Source organism: Eptesicus fuscus, chromosome 2, assembly GCF_027574615.1.
Source record: "Eptesicus fuscus isolate TK198812 chromosome 2, DD_ASM_mEF_20220401, whole genome shotgun sequence".
Lineage (NCBI taxonomy): Eukaryota > Metazoa > Chordata > Mammalia > Chiroptera > Vespertilionidae > Eptesicus > Eptesicus fuscus.
In genome coordinates this window covers 117,268,122-117,286,241 of record NC_072474.1, presented here as the reverse complement: position 1 = coordinate 117,286,241, position 18,120 = coordinate 117,268,122, and the positions used below count along the sequence as shown (strand labels likewise).

General features: G+C 66.8%; 2 protein-coding genes across 5 annotated transcripts; one reads left to right on the top strand and one right to left on the bottom strand.

Annotated features, from left to right (window-relative positions):
• The first annotated feature begins 86 nt into the window (after positions 1–86).
• On the top strand, positions 87–17,021 carry IDUA (alpha-L-iduronidase). Of its 4 annotated transcripts, none has more exons than XM_054708787.1 (14): positions 87–342; positions 1,109–1,249; positions 12,142–12,227; positions 12,404–12,511; positions 13,191–13,286; positions 13,418–13,620; positions 13,706–13,885; positions 13,974–14,190; positions 14,463–14,675; positions 14,778–14,899; positions 14,983–15,108; positions 15,196–15,276; positions 15,587–15,687; positions 15,806–17,021. In XM_054708787.1, the coding sequence occupies exons 1-14, from the start codon at positions 197–199 to the stop codon at positions 16,428–16,430; spliced, it is 2,445 nt and encodes an 814-aa protein (XP_054564762.1). In that variant the 5' UTR covers positions 87–196; the 3' UTR covers positions 16,431–17,021. The 4 variants fall into 4 exon arrangements, with proteins under 4 accessions (XP_054564762.1, XP_054564763.1, XP_054564760.1 ...); XM_054708788.1 differs by having other exon boundaries at positions 15,196–15,272; positions 15,806–16,005; XM_054708785.1 differs by having other exon boundaries at positions 131–342; positions 14,088–14,190.
• SLC26A1 (solute carrier family 26 member 1) lies at positions 2,265–4,901 on the bottom strand. The gene is made up of 2 exons (XM_008150927.3): positions 4,317–4,901; positions 2,265–3,797 (listed from the first exon to the last, which is right to left on the bottom strand). The coding sequence occupies exons 1-2, from the start codon at positions 4,899–4,901 to the stop codon at positions 2,265–2,267; spliced, it is 2,118 nt and encodes a 705-aa protein (XP_008149149.2).
• Positions 17,022–18,120: the final 1,099 nt, after the last annotated feature.

Below are 18,120 nucleotides of genomic sequence, written 5' to 3'. Positions count from 1 at the left end.
CCCCCCGCCCCGCCCCGCCCACCGAAGCCCCGCCCCGGCCCCGACGGCCCGGCCCCGAGGGTCCGCCCCTTGATGGCGTCAGGTGGCGCGCGACCCGGAGGCGGAACCGCCCGGCGTGGCGCAGATCTCCGCGCTGGGAGCGCAGAGGACCCCGCGGGCTTGCAGGGGCCGGGGTGTCCCCGCGCCGCGCCCGGCCATGCGCGCCCCGAAGCCCGGGGCGCTGCTGCTCGCGCTCCTGGTCGCGCTCCCGGCGGCTCTGGCCGAGGCCCCGCACCTGGTGCGCGTGGACGCGGCTCGCGCGCTGCGGCCCCTCCGGCCCTTCTGGAGGAGCACCGGCTTCTGGTGAGCGGGGCTCGGGCGGCCCCCGCGCCTCTCCCGCCGAGCGCCCCTCTAACCTGAGCCCCTGCCCGGCTCCCGGGCCTCTGGGACCCCCTTGTCGCGCGTGGAGAGACAGGCTCCTGCGCCCATGGCACACAGTAGGCGCTACCAAGTCAGGAAGGCGGCCCAAGCCGGCCCACTCCTTCCTTGAGGCCCGCCCTCACTCGGTGGGGTCTCCTCTGTCCCGGCTCCATGGGTGTTGGGGTGCCTCCGGGGGTTTCTAGCTGAGGCAGGACCTGGGTGGTGGAGGCCTGGGCCAGGCTGAGTGGCTGATGGCGGAGGCGGGGATGGGAGGCAGCCTGGCCCTGGGAGGGCCTTGTCCCCGGACCCTGCTCTTCGGCCACCCAGAGCCCTCCCAGGGGCAGCCCCAGGGCGGTAGGGCACCCCTGCCCTGGCACCTGTCCCCACTCTGTGGGTCCCCAACCCCCTCTGTGTCAGGCTTCGAGCTCAGATCCGCGGCTGCCGGAGCAAGGAGCAGGGTGGGGATGAGGTCCTCTCTCAGGGAGCCCCCGACCCCCGAAACATGAGGCTTCATCACATTTCCGGCCTTGGGGGTCATTGTGTCGCACCAAGGAGAGCGTCGTCCGCTCGCGGACACTTCCCAGCCTGCCTGCGGAGCCGTGTCCCGGGCAGGCCTGGCCGGGCTTCGTCCGTGCGGATGTTGGGTGAGGCTGGTCTGCGGGCCTCCCTCACGGAGCCTGATGCTCCCACGCCCTTGTTCTGTCCCCAGCCCCCCACTGCCACACAGCCGGGCTGACCAGTACGACCTCAGCTGGGACCAGCAGCTCAACCTGGCCTACGTGGGCGCCGTCCCCCACGGCGGCATCGAGCAGGTTCGGACCCACTGGCTGCTGGAGCTCGTCACGGCCAGGTGGGTGGTGGGGGGTGGGCAGCCGAGCGGCTGGGCAGAGCCCACTCGACGGAGACAGGACCGAGGCTGTGTCCGGGGAGGACAGTGCCGTGCGGCTGTTGGGGGGGCACCGGGGAGGGGGACCTGGCTCCGAGCAAAGTGTCCTGTGGGGATGGGAGGAGGGAAGACGTCTCCGGGGCTCACGGGGCCGTGGGTGCTGGGCCGTCCGGGACGGGCACTGCTGGCTTCCTGCTGGTCGCCTGGCGCTCAGGGTGGGGCTGGGTCCCGCCGCCCTGGCTCTGTGGCTGGACCGCTCCGGCGAGTATTCACACTCGGACCCTGTGCCGGGTTTTTTATTTGTATTTTTATTGATTTCAGAGAGGAAGGGAGAGGGAGAGAGAGAGAGAAACATCAGTGATGAGAGAGAACCATTGACTGGCTGCCTCCTGCACCCCCCTGAGGACCGAGCCCACGATCCAGGCATGTGCCCTTGACCGGAATCAAACCTGGGACCTTTCAGTCCATGGGCCAGCGCTCTATCCACTGAGCCACACCGGCTAGACATGTGCTGGGTGTTCGTGAGCCGGCTGTGCGGGGAGGTGGTGCCCGCGGGCCGCCTGAGGTTGCGCTGGTCACACCATGGCCTTGGCCCTACAGGCCCGGCGGGGCCCGGCCAGGTGTAAGGGACACTTGGGGGAGGGGTGTTGGGGGAGCTTCCAGAGACTCAGACCCTCCGGCCTGGCCAGAGCGGCCCGCTCTCCCCGGGGGGAGGGGCTGCGGGGACCCAGGGCCCGGTGTCCTGTTGGCACCTTGCAGGCCACTGGGCTGTCTCGGGTCCTCGTTCAAATAAGACAGTAACTCCGAGTGCCAGCACCAGGGTCCAGCTCCGCACAGAGGCGGCGTCTGTTGTAAAGGCTCCCTTGTTCCTCCCGGGAGGACATGGCGCCCATGCCCTGGAGGAGTCGGTCTGGGTGATCGGTGGTGAGGGCATCGGCGTGGGCACCGCTGGGGCTGGGTCTGGGCAGCGCCGCCTCGGCTACAGCGAGGAGCTGGCGGGCGCTCGCTCCCTGTGCCGGGCCCGGGCCGCCTGCACGGCGTCGTGCACACTGTGGAGCAGCTGCGCCTCCTCCCCCGCGCCCTCCTGGCCGCGCCCCAGGAAGCCCCCTCTGCGCAGGGCGTCCCTCACCGGGGGGCTGCAGCAGGCCAGCAGCAGGGCAATGCCCAGCGCCCCGTAATCTCTTCGCAAGTCCCGCAGCGTGGCCAGGCCGGCCGCGTCCAGGAACAGCAGCGGGGCACAGTCGATGACCACCGTGTGGAAGCCCGCCGCCGGCGCGGGCACCAGCGCGGCCGTGCTGCTCGCCGGGCCCCGGTCCTCGTCCTGGACGGGGCCGCCCTCGCTGACCCCAGCCCCCGGGCCTCGCTCCGCCCTCCCGGCCGCCAGGCGTCCCGCGTCCAGCCCCGTGAGGCTGTAGAGGGACCTCAGGAAGAAGTCCTTGTTGGTGTAGCAGAGCGGCCCTGCGAAGCGGAACACCCGCACCCCGGGCTCGGGGACCAGGCCCTCGAACTCCGCCGTGTCCTCGTAGGAGCAGGAGCCCCGGATGCGGGCCAGCAGGGCGGCGCGGGGGCGCTGGGTGCGGCTGGCCAGGCTGAGCAGCGAGAGGAGCAGGCCTGCCAGCAGCCCGCCCTCGGTGCTGACCAGCACGCAGGTGGCCGCCGTGGCCACCCAGACCAGCGCGTCGGCCCGGCTGAGCCGCCACAGCTGGGGGACATCCCCGGCCTTGCGCAGGGCCCCCCGCAGGCTGACGATGATGACGCAGGCCAGGACGCAGCGCTGCAGGTCCCGGAACAGCGGCGCCAGGGCCAGCAGCACCAGCAGCACCACGGCGGCGCTGACCACGCCGGACAGCTGCGTGCGGCAGCCGGTGGCCGTCTTCACCAGGCTCTTGGCCAGGGCGGCGCTGGTGGCGAAGCAGTGGAAGAAGGCGGGCAGCACGTTGCAGCAGCCCACGGCCAGCAGCTCCTGGTCGGCGCGCACCGAGTAGCCGTGGCTGCGGGCAAACATCTCCGCCAGCGAGACGGAGAAGGCGGAGCCCACGAGGGCCAGGGGCACAGCGTCCAGTGCCACGCGCCACATCAGCTCCGGGTCCGGCGCCCGGGGGGCCACGAAGCCGGTGGGGATGTCGCCGGCCACGCTGGAGCCGAAGCGGGCGTGGAGCTGCCCGAAGTGGGACACGAGCGTGGCCGCCACAATGACCAGCAGCTCCGTGGGCAGCGGCACCCTCAGGCGGCGCCGGCAGCGGTCCGAGAGCTCCCTGGCCGCCAGCAGCACGGCCAGGCACACGGCGCTGGTCAGCACGTCACACAGGTTGGCCTGCCCGGCGCTCTGCAGCAGGCTCAGCCACGTGCGGACCACCAGGCCCAGCCCCTGGTGCCGGGGCACCCGCACGCCCAGCAGGTGCCTCAGTTGGGACGTCAGGATGGTCACCGAGGCCCCCATGGCGAAGCCGTCGAGCAGTGGCTGCGAGAGGTAGGCGGACACGAAGCCCAGCCGCAGGACGCCCAGGAGGACCTGGGGGCAGAGGTCGTGAGGCAGTGGCCGTCCGTTGCGGCCAAGGGGGTGGCCGCACAGAGAGCCTGACCAGCCACGGGAAGGCACGCCCTCCCGCCCCACAAGTGGCACTGCCCCCTCCGAGACCCAGAACCCATGGAGGGGGCCTTGGGGTTGCGGTGGACAAGCCGGTACAGGAGAGGGTGGTATGAGGAGGCCCCAGGAAGGCAGGCAGCCCCCAGGGTCCCACCGGGGGCAGGAAGCCCGGGGAGGCCGTGTGGGCCACCTATCCCTGCTCAGGCCGCCCCCGGGTGCCAGGCTCCATGGGCCCTGGGCACCCTCAGCCCAGGCGCTCTGCCCCGGGCGCCATCTCAGGCCTCCCTCTGCCTGTGCCTTGCTCTGTCCTGTTCCTGTGGTTAAACCCCCCCATCCTTCGAGGCTCCAGCCCTGCGCTCCCCCGGGCGTGGCCCTCCCGGGGCACAGTGAGAACCCAGAGGGGCCCCCCCGCAGCTCGGCAGGACCCCTGCGCCCGCTCCTCACCTGGTAAATCCCAGTCATCAGCGTGAGGGCCGTGGCCACGCGGATGGCGTAGCAGTCGCGCCCGCAGTCCAGCAGCCCGGGTGCCAGGCCGGCAGCTGAGGCGTTGAGGGCGCCGCTGCTGTTCCCGGGGCCGGGGCCGTCCTGGGCGGGGTCGAAACCAGCCAGCAGGAGCTCTCGGTCCACCACCTGCCCCACCATGAGGCAGAGCAGGCTGAAGATGCCCACGGAGACGTGGCGGGAGGTGCCCATGAGGAAGTAGATGAGGTTGGCGAAGAAGGACGTGTAGAGGCTGTAGACGGGCTGCAGCCCGGCCAGCAGCGAGTAGGCGATGGCCTGCGGCACCAGGATGATGCCGATGACCAGCCCGGACACGACGTCGCCCGCCAGGTCCTCCCGCAGGCTATACCTGCGCAGCCAGCGCGTGGCGGGGAACAGGTCCTGCAGCAGCGCCCGCGCCCCCTGCACGCTGCACGCGCAGCTCCGCCGCAGCCTGGCCTTCAGCGTCCGGCGCAGGCCCGGGGGTGCCGGGGGCCGCCGGCGGACCAGCACCGGTGCTCCGCCCTGCTGCTCGGGGGACGCGTCCATCGTGGGGAGCCAGGCCCTCGGGAACCTGTCATGGAGACGTGGTGTCAACCCTGGGGCAGTGGGAGGTTCGTCGCGGACCCAGGCTCTGCTGCGCCCCGTCCACCTCCCTGTCCAGGCCCTGCCCTCGCCCCTCACCCGACGCCCCCGCCCAGACCACCGAGCTCCCCCTGCCCTGTGGCCCTGGGGGGACGGAGGCCGGGGAAGGAGCGGCAGCCCTCCCCACCTGCCGGGCCCCGTGGCGGGAACCCTGGCACCTGCTCTGGGAGAGGGGCCTTGCAGGGCCAGCTGTCCGTTCCGACTGCGGGTCCCCCTTTCCACGTGTGAGGCAGCTCTCCCGGTCTTGCCTCAAAACACACGGGTGCACCGTGCAAACACGCGTGCTGGGCCGTGCCTGCCATCTGGCCCGACCCTGTCCCCGCACTCGGGCGCTCAGCGAGCATCCCGGCCCGGCTGCTCAGCCCGGCCTGGGGCCCTTGACGCTGCCCTCTCAGTGACCTCACCCTGGTCACTCCCCGCCTGTGCTGAGAGCCGGGCCAGGACACGGGCCTGGACTGCCGGGGCGTGGAGGGCGCGAGGCGTGGGCACAGCCCCGTGGACTCCGGGTGGTTCTTCCCGTTAGGGGACCGAGGAAAGCTGTGTCCAGAGACCTCACCACACGGCCCGGGACTTTAAACGCCACCTGCCTTGTGCTGAGGGTCCCCCAAAGAAGCCAGGCCCGTTCCTCTCCCCAGGGGGCCTTCAGGTCCACACAGGCCCCGCAGGGCTCTCACCTGAGGGAACCCTCCCGGGCTCGGGCTCGGTGGGTGGTGAGGGCCGGCGGCTGTCTGTCCTCCCGGCCCGGGTCTGCTGGCTGGTGGCTGGACCCCGAGCCCGGCTGGCCATTAAATTATTTACCCCAGAGACTGCTGAGTCAGTTCCCCCACACTTCCCCCGACGCGTGTGACCTGGGCGGCCAGCCTGGGAGTTGTGCTGTAATCAGGCCCGAATAATTACATGTGTGGCCTCGATAGGCTCCCAGCCTCCGGGGACGGGGCTGCAGGTGGGGGACCGGGCCGCCCGTGGCCGCGCGTGGCTGGGCAGGATGCTTGGGAGAAGGCCCTGGCACCCGGGACCCTAAAGGATGGGTACGGACCAGGGAAGGGCCCCCGACATCCTCTCTGTTCTCTGTCTTTGTGTGAAAGGCTGCTGTGTGTGTGTGTGTGTGCGCGTGTGTGTGTTGCCAAGGGCAGGGGGGTTGCCAGGTGCTGACTGAGATTCTGGGACCAGCCAGGCGTGCCCCTCTTGCTGTGGGCACGCCGGAGTCTGTCCCCCGGAGCCCGACCACCTGCGCCCCAGCCCCGTGCTGACCCTCCGTGAGTGGCAGGCGCCTGGCTTCCTGCAGGTGCATTCCCTCCGGGGGGAGGGCCCTCCTGGCAGGGCTGGCACGCGGCCTCGTGCCCCACACGACACGCTAAGGGCAGGCTGCTGTGTTTACAGTGGTTAGTCAGAACCTCGGTCCCCCGTTTTTTAAGTAAAGGAGTGGGTGAGAAGGGGACGATCCTGGGGGTGCTGAAGCCTCAAGGGCTCCCCGTCCTGGAGGTGGTGGTCCCTTTGGCACTGGAGGGCCGAGCTGGCCTGGCTGCTGTCCCGGAGGCCCTGGCCCTGGCCCTGACCCAGCTGATCCTCCCATCCCCACGGGCCCTGCCAGAGTCAGCAGCCACCAACCTGCAGGACTCTGTTCCGCCAGACGGGACAGTGAGGGGCTGAGGGGCTCCCTCCAGACCACATCACACTCTGCCCATTTGGGGACCTTGGGAAGCCTGCCTTCAGGTCCTGGCCTGGCTGGGGAGACCAGGAGCCCCATTTGGGGGCAAAGACGGGAGTGGTGCCCAGGGGTGGATGGCCAGGGACTGGGAGGGGTCCCCACACCTCAAGGCAGTGAGGTCCCCACTGGCTAGGCCGGCTCTCTCTCCAGATCTGATCCCTTGTCCCTGAAGAGTGGGTTAGGCCGCACGGGGCAGAGCCAGGCCGTACTGACCGGGAGTCGGCCCGGGGAGCCGTTGGCCAGGACCAGGCGCTGCAGTTCACGGGCCCACAGTCTGGGTGGGGTGAGTCAGAAGTTCAGGGCCTCAGGCCCCAACGTGGGGCAGATAAGGTGCCCTTCTGAGGGAGGTGTGGGTGGGGGAGGGCAGCTACTGAGGGGCCATAGAACAATTGTCTCCTGAACCAGCTACCTGAAAAGGGCAGAGGGAACTCCCCTGGGCTCACTGCCTGGGGTGGGGAACACCAGAGCTGAAAGGCGTGGAGGTGGCTGAGCATGGACCTAGGAACCAGGAGATCACGGTTCAGTTCCGGGTCAGGGCACACGCCGGGGTTGGGAGCTCAATCCACACTGTGGGGTGTGCAGGAGGCAGCCAATCCATGATTCTCATCTTTGATGTTTCCATCTCTCTCCCTTATGCTCTGAAATCAATACCATATACACATGTAAGAGGCATGGAGCGTTCTGGGGTGCAGACATGGGCTGGGGGCTGGGGGTGATGAGCATCCGTGCTGGGACAGGATGTGGGGGGCTTAGGAAGGGGGAGGTTATTTGGGGGGAACCCTAATGTAGGAGGGGGCCCCTCCTCCCTCGCAGGAGCGGGCAGGACCTGGGATTCTGGGCAGGTGGGAATTTCGGGGAGGGCTGTTTTCCGTGCGCCCCATCCTGTCAGCTGCGTGGGGGCCTGGCCTCGGCTGTCCTTGGCAGTGTGGACTGAGCCTGATACCCCCAGCTCCTACCCGGCTGAGCACCTGGGTCTAGCACCCACACCCCCACCTCGGCCTGCTCTTGTGTCTGGTATCCCCTGGGTGACAATGCCGCTGTGGTCTGGCCAGGCACGTGGGCAGGTGTCTGGGCCCCCTCCCCCTCCCCGTGCCCCTCCCCCCAGCTGCAGGCTCTGGCTCAGGGCAGGGGCTGGGGTCTCCAGGGCCTTGCACCAGCCGCCTGCCCATTCCCTGCCACACCCACACGGTTACTTCCTTAATATTTGTCTTCCAGCCGAGGTTTTCATGGTTAAGGTCAGTTATTGGAGAAGGAAACACTGTATTCCTACAAGGAAAGCGAAGCCTCCAGGCCCCTGAGGACAGACCCGAGTCCGTCCCGTTCCCCCCTCCCCCAAAGCCCCGCCGCCACAGCGCGTGTGCGAGCGCTCCCGGGTTCCAGAAGGAAGGCCAAGCAGACCCGTCTCCCGGCCCCGTGGCCTGACACCCTCCCACCCCCATCCCGGGAGGGCAGACCGCGCCTCCGGGCACGCCATCCCCCCTCTGGAAGCCGCCGGCCTGGGTCTCCACCTGCCTATCCCACCGCCTGCCCCGCGTGCGCGCGCGCGCGCCCCGCTCCGCGTCCCCCCTGCCAAGCAACGGGCGACGGGCTGGCTGGGTTCCCGCCAGCACCGAGCACTCACCGGGCGGTGCGCCGCTCCGTCCTCGGGGCCACGTGCTCAGGCCCTGGGGTGGGGGCTCCGGGGCCGCGCACCGCCGGCCCGCGCGCTGTGAATGCAGCCCTTGTGCCGCAGCCGCGCCCTGGCACGTGCGGGAGGCTACTCCGCTGTGCCGCGCACCCCGGTTCTACCCGCCCGGGCCGTCGGATGGAGGGGCCCTGCGGGTCGGGCGGTGGCCAAGGCCGCGTGTGCGAGCCAGGCCTCTGCGGGGGGCGTCCTGGGATGGGCAGTGCGCTCACCTCACCGCTCAGCCCCCAGCTCAGACTGTACGGCACCGTTTCCCCTCCCAACAGGGCGGAGGCACCGGGGTTCCTAGCCCCCGCCTTCGGGTTTCCTGGCCCTGGAAAGGCTGGCCGGGCCAGCAGACACACAAGTTCATCCAGGTGACAGGCTGAGGCTGGGCACACCTCTGCCCCGGGGGCACCCCACTGGCCAGGGCCGAGCAGGGGCCACATTTAGAAAGGCTTGCTGGGCCCAGCGCTGTGTGGGCAGGTGTGCAGGGACCTGTGTCTTCACTTTGCACTCGGTCACCATTGTTTGCACCTGTCTCTCCGCCCCGCTCCCCCCCCCCACACACCCACACACATCTGTGGGACTTTGGAACCCACCTGCTGCATGCATTTAATTTTTACCCAAGAGCTTGTTAAGTTTTCTTTTTTTGCTACCAGTTGTGACCTTTGGATGGGAGGGAGGTGGGGGGAGGGGTGTAGCCTCGCTGTGCGCACGCCTGTCCTGCTGGGCACACGCCTGTCCTGCTGGGCACACGCCTGTCCTGCTGGGCACACGCCTGTCCTGCTGGGCACACGCCTGTCCTGCTGGGCACACGCCTGTCCTGCTGGGCACACGCCTGTCCTGCTGGGCCCACGCCTGTCCTGCTGGGCACATGCCTGTCCTGCTGGGCACACGCCTGTCCTGCTGGGCACACGCCTGTCCTGCTGGGCACACGCCTGTCCTGTGCACACGCCTGTCCTGCTGGGCACACGCCTGTCCTGCTGGGCACATGCCTGTCCTGCTGGGCACACGCCTGTCCTGTGCGCACGCTTGTCCTGCTGGGCACACGCCTGTCCTGTGCACACGCCTGTCCTGCTGGGCCCAGAGTGGGAAGTGGCCCCTGCACAGAGGGGCCAGCGAGGGAGCAGCCGGAAGGAGCAGGAGGGTTTGCATGTGGGTGGACTTGGCAGGTCAGGCCCAGGCTCTGCCTGGATGGGGTGCTGTGAGGGGTGGGGGAGAGAGGACCTGGGAGGGTGTTGACCTGTTCAGGGGACAAGCTGGGCCGGCCAGGCTGTGGGTGGGCTGGAGACAGACAGACAAGGGTTGTTTAGGGCCTGACCCATGTGACCCCTCCTCCAGGTGCACAGGCCACGAACCCGCTGCCATCACCCTCTTACCACCCACCCCTGCTGTCACCCTCAGATCTGTGGGTGGGCCGGGCATGCCCTCAAGGGGAGCCCTCAACCCCCTGCCTCCCCACCTGCCTGGGCCACCTCCTGCTTGCCAGGCCCACGGCCTGACCAGGACCACCCGCTTCCTCCCAGCCCAAAGCCAGGTCCACCCTGGGACGCCCACCTTTGTGGCCTATCTTACTGCTGCTTACCCCTGCCTGCCTCTGCCACCTGCACCCCTGCCTGCCACACTGCTCAAGCTGAAATGAGGGCTGTGCTAGACTCCCCCCCCCCCCACGCCCCCCAACTCCCCTGGCTCTATCAGGTGCTGGTCGCCCCCTCTCCCTTTCAGCCCTTCCTCTCAGCCCTCCCCCCTCCCTCTCAGCCCTCCTGGTCTGAATGCCACACCTGCCCCTGGGGACCATCTTCTGGCTCCAGTTAGTACCAGGGGGATCCTTTCAAACACGGCAAAGGCAAGACTGTGAGGACAGGAAAGAGATGTGTTTGTCTCGGGTGTGGGGTGGAGGGAGGGGGCAGGGGAGGATTTTAGGGCCCTGAGACTCTACGACGTAGAGAGGGGTCCTTAGACATCTTCCCAAACCCACAGGATGCGCATCCCCAAGGGTGACCCTCATGCACACTGAGGACTCTGGGGCGATGCTGTGTCAGTGTCGTCTCGTTGGTCGTCACAGATGTCCCGCTCTGGTGCGGAGGCTGATCATGGGAGGCTGTGGGGGGCAGGATGGGAAGTTTCTGTACCTCCCTCAATTTTGCTGTAAACCTAAAACTGCTGTTAAAAAAAAAAAAAAAAAGTCTTATGAACAAGCAAACCCAGCCCTGGCCGGTTTGGCTCAGTGGATAGAGCATCAGCCCACAGACTGAAGGGTCCCGGGTTCGATTCCGGTCAAAGGCATGTACCTGGGTTGCAGGCTCGATCCTGGCCCTGGTTGGTGCGTGCGGGAGGCAATCAATCGATGTGTCTCTCTCATATTGGTGTTTCTCTCTGTCTCTCCCTCTCCCTTCCACTCTCTCTAAAAATCAATGGGAAAATGTGCTCAGATGAGGATTAACAACAACAAAAAACAAACAAAAAAAGTCATGGCACTGTTCTCCCTGAGTCTCTGATAGGGCTCCGCATTTCCTCCTGAGTCGGGGTCCCTCCTCACTGTGGTCGCCAGGCCCCGTGTGACCTCACCTCTCACACCCACACCCTGGTTCTGCCTCAGGACTGCACACGCTGTCCCCTGTGCACTCTTATTGCTGGTTTGTCCCATCACGTGGGGGTCCTGGACGCTACCTGGAAGGCCCGCCCCCGCCTGACCCTGGCTCCCTGTCACATCCCCCTCCCAGCACATCTGCTTTGTTTAATTGCCTGGTGATGCCCGTTTCCTCTCCAAATAGGAGCCCTGAGGGCAGTGGGCCTCTGTCTGGGATGTGTGCAGGGAGGGGAGGCTGCCTTCCCCGTTCCTGTCTGCCCAGGTTGCCCCTTGGAGTGTGGGAGAGGAGACAGGGGCGCTGGCCTCCAGGAGGGCAGAGGAGAGCAGGTCCCGTCGACCGTTGTCCCCCAGCCCCTGGTCTAGGCCAGCTGTCTGCAGGATGCCGGTTCTCCCTGCTCTATCCTGTTGCATCATTCTCAGACTTGTCTGCCTGCCGAGCCCCTGAGGCCCTGGCTGCTCAGAGCCCCGGATGGCTTTGGGTTGGGGATTCCAGGACAGGCACTAGTGTAGAGAGCGCCTGGGAAGGCACATGAGCATTTCTTTAATTGTTGTCAGCTGAATCCAGTGGCATTGGCAGAGCTGCATCCCGGAAACACACCTTGCCAGAGGCAGGTGTGTTGTCAGTCTGACCTTCCGCCCAGGCGCCAGGGGGTGGGTTTCATTAACTAAATCCAGCCAAGCACCAGGAACAAACATGATTATCCGGGCCCCCCCAGAAGTGACGATTACAAAGAACCCACAAGAATGCACATAATCTCCTTTGTCTTGGGCTTTAGTAAAACTTCTTGGTATTTTGCTGTATAAAGTAAATGCGCTGTATCAAACTCTGGGTCTCTGTCTCTCCATCAGAGGACAGCTGTCCCACCCAGCCCCAGCTTTTTCCTTCTGTCTCTGTGTCTGTCTCTTTCTTTCATTTTCTCAATCCCCAGCAGCCCCTACTCAGGAACCAGACCGCTCTCTAGCCGCGCTAGATGCGGAAAAGAGAGAAATGTTTACACACTAGTTCTTACTAGGCGGTGAGGGATAGGCTTCCATAGCTGGTGTTTTTCCAAGGGGAGGGGCCCATGAGTCTGGAGCTGAATCCTGTGTACACCTGTGGATTCTCTACCTGCATGAATGTGGCCTCGGTTCGAGCCCAGGGCTGTCTCCTCCTGCCCTGACATTCCGTGTTCTTCTACAGAAGGTCGGCTGGGCAGGGCCTGAGCTACAACTTCACTCACCTGGATGGGTACCTGGACCTTCTCAGGGAGAACCAGCTCTTCCCGGGTAAGTGGCTGGCCCGGCCTCTGCCCACGGTGCGCTCTCCCGTGGCCTGGCCCCTCTGGGTCCTGGCTGGTTGCTCCCCCAGGACTGGCCTTGGCACGACATGGTGGGGCCAGGCCTGGGAAGCATGGGGCTGTGTGGGAGGCGGACAGCAGGACAGACAGCCTCCTGTGTTGCAGGCTTCGAGCTGATGGGCAGCCCCTCTGGACACTTCACCGACTTTGAAGACAAACAGCAGGTGTTTGAGTGGAAGGAACTGGTCTCCCTCCTGGCCAGGAGGTACATCGGTGGGTGAGGAAGCGGGGACCTGGAGGGATTGGGGGGGGGGTGCTCCTAGGCTGGCTGTGCTCATGCACCTCTGCAGCCTCCTCACCAATCTCTGTCATGAACTTTTCTTTTTAAATATATTTTATTGATTTTTTTTACAGAGAGAAAGGGAAAGGGATAGAAAGCTAGAAACATCGATGAGAGAGAAACATCGATCAGCTGCCTCCTGCACACCCCCTACTGGGGATGTGCCCGCAACCAATGTACGTGCCCTTGACCGGAATCGAACCTGGGACCTTTCAGTCCGAAGACCGATGCTCTTTCCACTGAGCCAAACCGGTTTTGGCTGTCATGACCTTTTTAAAAAAACTGTTATTGATTTCAGAGAGGAAAGGGGAGAGAGGGAAACATCAGTGATGAGAGAGAGTCATGGATCAGCTGCCTCCTGCACGCCCCACACTGGGGATTGAGCCTGGGCCCTGACAAGGAACTGAACTGTGACCTCCTGGTTCATAGGCTGATGCTCAACCGCTGAGCCACACTGGCCGGGCATCTGTCATGAACTTGATGGGGAGGAAGGTCAGGGTGGTGGGCGGGGGCAGACTCACAGGCGTCAGACAGCCCGACACCCACACCCCAACCCTGGGCAGCCCTGCTGCAGGGCAGGGGCCCACACGCCACCGCATGGACACTCTGCAGATAGGTACGGCCTGGAGCAGGTTTCCAAGTGGAACTTCGAGACGTGGAATGAGCCGGACCACAAGGACTTCGACAACGTGTCCATGACTTTGCAAGGTGGGCGGGGCCTCCGGGACCCGTGTGTGGAGGGGGCGGGGCTCCGGGCTGAGGGGCGGGGCCTCCGGGGCCTGTGGGGGGTGGAGGGGGCGGGGCCTCCAGTGCCGGATGCGCCCTCCTGACCCTCGCAGGCTTCTTCAACTACTACGACGCCTGCTCCGAGGGGCTGCGCGCGGCCAGCCCCGCTCTGCGCCTGGGCGGCCCTGGGGACGCCTTCCGCCCGCCCCCGCGCTCCCCGCTCAGCTGGGGGCTCCTGGCGCACTGCCACCGGGGCGCCAACTTCTTCACCGGGGAGCGGGGCGTGCGGCTGGACTACATCGCGCTCCACAGGAAGGTACGCAGGGACCCTGCGCGCCCTCGGGGTTGGTCTCTCGGGTGGACGCCGGCCGGCCGTGCTGAGGCCGGGCTGCCGACCGCAGGGTGCGGGCAGCTCCATCTACATCCTGGAGCAGGAGAAGGAGGTCGTGCAGCAGATACAGCAGCTGTTCCCCAAGTTCGCCGACACCCCCATTTACAACGACGAAGCCGACCCGCTGGTGGGCTGGTCCCTGCCGCAGCCGTGGCGGGCGGACGTGACCTACGCGGCCCTGGTGGTGAAGGTGGGCCCTGCCCCGGGCGCGGCTCCCTCCGCGGCGGAAGGTGGGGCGGTGGGTGGCGGCCAAGGTCCCAGCCGCCTGGTGCCCACAGGTCATCGCGCAGCACCAGGACCTGCTGGTGGCCAACCGCAGCGCCTCCACCCGCTACGCGCTGCTGAGCAACGACAACGCCTTCCTGAGTTACCACCCGCACCCCTTCTCCCAGCGCACGCTCACCGCGCGCTTCCAGGTCAACGACACGCGCCCGCCCCACGTGCAGCTGCTGCGCAAGCCGGTGCTCACGGCCATGGGGCTGCTGGCCCTGCTGGGTGAGCCCCCGGCCCGACCCGGCCCGGTCCGGCCCAGGTCGTATCCCTGCGGGGCTGGGCGCGCACACCCCGGGTTGGGCGGGACTGTCATTCCAGGCCCCGAGGAGCCGGGAGCCGGTGGCTGTGCCCTGCCGGGTGGGCGCAGAGGTTGCGGTGTGTCCGGGACCTCCTGGCGGTGCCCCCGTGGAGGGGAGCAAAAGGAGGGCAGCCAGGCCCTGGGCGGGGAGAGGGACGGCAGCCTCCGTGTGGTGACCGCTGCCCGCGCCCCGCAGACGGCGAGCAGCTCTGGGCCCAAGTGTCGCAAGCTGGGGCGGTTTTGGACGCCAACCACACGGTGGGCGTCCTGGCCAGCGCCCACCGCCCCTCCGGCCCCGCCGACGCCTGGCGCGCCACGGTTCTGGTCTACGCGAGCGATGACACCCGCGCCCACGCCAACCGCAGCGCCGCGGTGACCCTGCGCCTGCACGGGGTGCCCCCGGGCCCGGGTGAGCGAGGGGCCCCAGCGTGGGGTGGGGCCCCAGCAGGCTGGGTCTGGGGCGGGGCCCGGGGGCGGCCCGGGAGGCGGGGCCCATTGTCCGGCTCCGCAGGGCTCGTGTACGTCTCTCTCTACCTGGACAACCAGCGCTGCAGCCCCCACGGCGAGTGGCAGCGCCTCGGCCGGCCGGTCTTCCCCTCGCCAGAGCAGTTCCGGCGCCTGCGTGCGGCCGAGGTCCGCGGGCGGGGTGGGTGGGGGGGGTGAGGGGCGGGGCTGCCCGCCGGTCCAAGGGCCCTGAGTACCGGCTCTGTCCCCAGGACCCTGTGGCCACCGCGCCGCGCCCTTTCCCCGCCGACGGCCGCCTGACGCTGCGCCGCGAGCTCCCGCTGCCCTCGCTGCTGCTGGTGCACGTGTGCGCGCGCCCCGAGGAGCCCCCGGGCCAGGCAAGTGGCGGCCCCGGCCCCGCCCACTGCGTCCCTCCCCCGTCCACCCCGCCCATCCGGCCCCGTCAGCCGCCTCCCTCTTCCCAGGTGACTCGGCTCCGCGCTCTGCCCCTGACCCGTGGGCAGCTGCTCTTGGTCTGGTCGGATGAGCGCATGGGCTCCAAGTGCGTGAGTGTGGGCGCTCCGGCCCGGCCCCTGCGCGCCGCTCACCCATCCTTCCCCACCCACATGCGCCCAGCGCCTGCGCAGCCCACGTGGTCACCCCACTGTAGCCTTCACCACCCTCACCACCCGGAGGCCACGCTGTCTCCCTCACACCCCTGCCCCCCCCCCCCCCCCCCCCCGTGGCCTGTCCTCCCAGCGGGCAGAGTGCCCAGGGCCCTGGGAGGAGCCAGGAGGAGGCTGGGGGGACTGGGCTCTGGGAGGGCCCTGCGCGCCCACCACCTGGACCCCAGCCCTGTCCCGACTGACCTCCCAGGTGCCTGTGGACCTACGAGGTCCAGTTCTCCCCGGATGGCCAGGTGTTTGCGCCCGTCAGCCGGAAGCCGTCCACCTTCAACCTCTTCGTGTTCAGCCCAGGTGCGTCCGCCACAGCTCCTGGGGCCTCGCGAGGCCTGCGGTCAGGGGTCGCCAGGAATTGGATGTGGGTTCAGGGGGTCCCATGCTCCAGAACACGCATGTACCTTTGTGTCCCCAGACACGGCTGTCGTCTCTGGCTCCTACCGGGTTCGAGCGGTGGACTACTGGGCCCGGCCAGGCCCCTTCTCGAACCCAGTGCGGTACCTGGAGGCCTTTGCCCCGTGAGGGCCCTGCTGTCCAGTGACTTGGCGCCTGTGCTGACCGGTGGGCTGGACCGGCACCAGCTGTCCGTTGGTTGTCAGATCTGTTCACCCCCCCGCCCGGTCACTCACCCCCTTAAAGTGCCTTCCCACACCTGGGCCTTGGAGTTGACCCTTGTGGAGACACCGGCTGGAGCAAGTCTCACTTGCTTCCCTGCCACTCACACCCCCCACCCCCCGCGAGTGCCAGGTTGGGGAGCAGGCGGAGGGGCCGAGGCACTGCTCTTCGGTGGTTCCCTGTCCAGCTGGGGTCTCTGGTGGCACCCAGGGGCAGCAGGCCCCATTCCCATCCCACCTTCTGCCCACAGGGGGCACCCACTTCCTGAGGCCCAGCTGGGCTCTCCCTGCACCTCCCAGGTGGGGACAGGGTGGGGTCCAGGCTGCCTGGCACAGACTGTGGCCAGCAGCAGAAAAGGCCGCCCGTGGGCTGTGCCCGCTCCCACGGACATCCTGGTTCCCTGTCTGGGCCCCGAGGGAGACTGATGGTGTGCTCAGTTGAAGACGGTTTGGGGACATCTATAGGGCTGTGGGCAGGGCAGGGTAGCCACAGGGGCGTACAGAACCCCAGCCCTCAGCCCCTCAGCCCACCGCTCCCGGCAGACAGAGCAGGTGAGGGAGCACTGGCTGTGCAGACCAGAGAGGTGTGGAGAGCTCTCCCGGGCAGGAGCGGACTCCCACCTTGGGCCTGGGGTCCCTGCGGGTGGAGTGGAGGGTGTGGAGGCCCGATCCCACTCCTACCCACCGCCCTCTGGGCTGCCCTGAGCGCAGATTGGGAGGGGATGGGTCTGGAAGGGCAGGCGGAAGACAAGGCCCCGTCCACCCGCAGACTGCCCATCCAGTGTTGATATGAAAAGTTCAGCCCGGCCCGCGTGGCTCAGTGGTTGAGCATCGACCTGTGAACCAGGAGATTGCAGTTCGGTTCCCGGTCAGGGCACGTGCCTGGGTTGCAGGCTCAATCCCCAGTGTGGGGTGTGCAGGAGGCAGCCAATCAATGATTCTCTCTCATGGATGTTTCTCTCTCTCTCCCTCTCCCATCCTCTCTGATAGCAATAAAAATACATTTTTTTAAAAAAAGAAACGTTCATGGGCCACCAACTCCTTGTCATGGGGGAGGGGGGGAGACATCAGTTGGTCATATGTCCATGTGAACCCCAAAGCCAGCACCTGTTCCCCATGCCCATTTCCCCATGTGGATGCCTGAGGGCTCGGGGCCAGGGGGGGCCTTGTGTCTTTGTGGGACACCATTGCCCACTGACCACTGGGACCGCACAAGGGTTCCTACCCCATAACGAAGCCCTTTCTGAGTCAGCTCGGACGGCCATAACAAAACACTACCATAGCCCTAGCTGGTGTGGCTCAGTGGATAGAGCATCGGCCTGTGGACTGAAGGGTCCCAGGTTCGATTCCAGCCTAGGGCACATGCCCGGGTTTGAGGCTCAATCCCCAGTAGGGGGCATGCAGGAGGCATCTGATCAATGATTCTCATCATTGGTGTTTCTATCTCTCCCTCTCCCTTCCTCTCTGAAATCAATAAAAACATTTAAAAAACAAACACACACACACACTGCCGCCTGGGCGGCTCAGACAACAGAAATGGATCTTCTCACAGTCCCAGAGGCAGACGGTGCCATCTCCGTGGCTGGCTGTGTGCTGCTGATCTCCACGTATGAGGACGCGTCACACGCAGTAGGGCCTACTCATGATACTATCATCACCTCTTCCGAGGCGCCATCTCTGAATAGGACCGCTTCTGGGGTGCTGGGGGCTAGACCTTCAACATATGAACTTTGGGGGGACGGTTCAGCTTACAGGCCCTGACCTGTGTCCCCTGGTGTCAGGACCCATCACCTCAAGGGCAGAGCAGAGCCTCTCGGCCTGCTGGGTCGGGCCACCTCAGCTTCCTGCTCACTGGGAGGGGACTGGGTTCCCTGGCGGACCACGTCCTTCCTTGGACAGCAGGGCCTGCAAGTGCTGAGCGCAGATCCTGTGGGGCAGTGAGGGGTGGTGGGTGGCCCTCCCCCATCCTCCTCCCCAGCCCTGAGCGCTCTGGCTTCCAGCAAAACAGCAGCACACGTTCGAGGCCGCACCTCAGCTTGGGTTCCTGTCCTGGGAAGATGGCCCCTCCTTGGGAGGTGGCTGTGGCTTGTGGGCAGTCGTCTGCCCCGTCCCTCTG

Excerpts from the sequence above, each read along its gene's own strand:
- IDUA (XM_054708787.1), top strand. The coding sequence starts at position 197 with ATGCGCGCCCCGAAGCCCGGGGCGCTGCTGCTCGCGCTCCTGGTCGCG. Across the intron at positions 13,621-13,705 it reads ACATCGCGCTCCACAGGAAG|GGTGCGGGCAGCTCCATCTA; the intron begins GTACGCAGGGAC and ends TGCCGACCGCAG. Across the intron at positions 14,900-14,982 it reads GGCGCCTGCGTGCGGCCGAG|GACCCTGTGGCCACCGCGCC; the intron begins GTCCGCGGGCGG and ends CTCTGTCCCCAG.
- SLC26A1 (XM_008150927.3), bottom strand. The coding sequence starts at position 4,901 with ATGGACGCGTCCCCCGAGCAGCAGGGCGGAGCACCGGTGCTGGTCCGC. Across the intron at positions 3,798-4,316 it reads TGATGACTGGGATTTACCAG|GTCCTCCTGGGCGTCCTGCG; the intron begins GTGAGGAGCGGG and ends CTCTGCCCCCAG.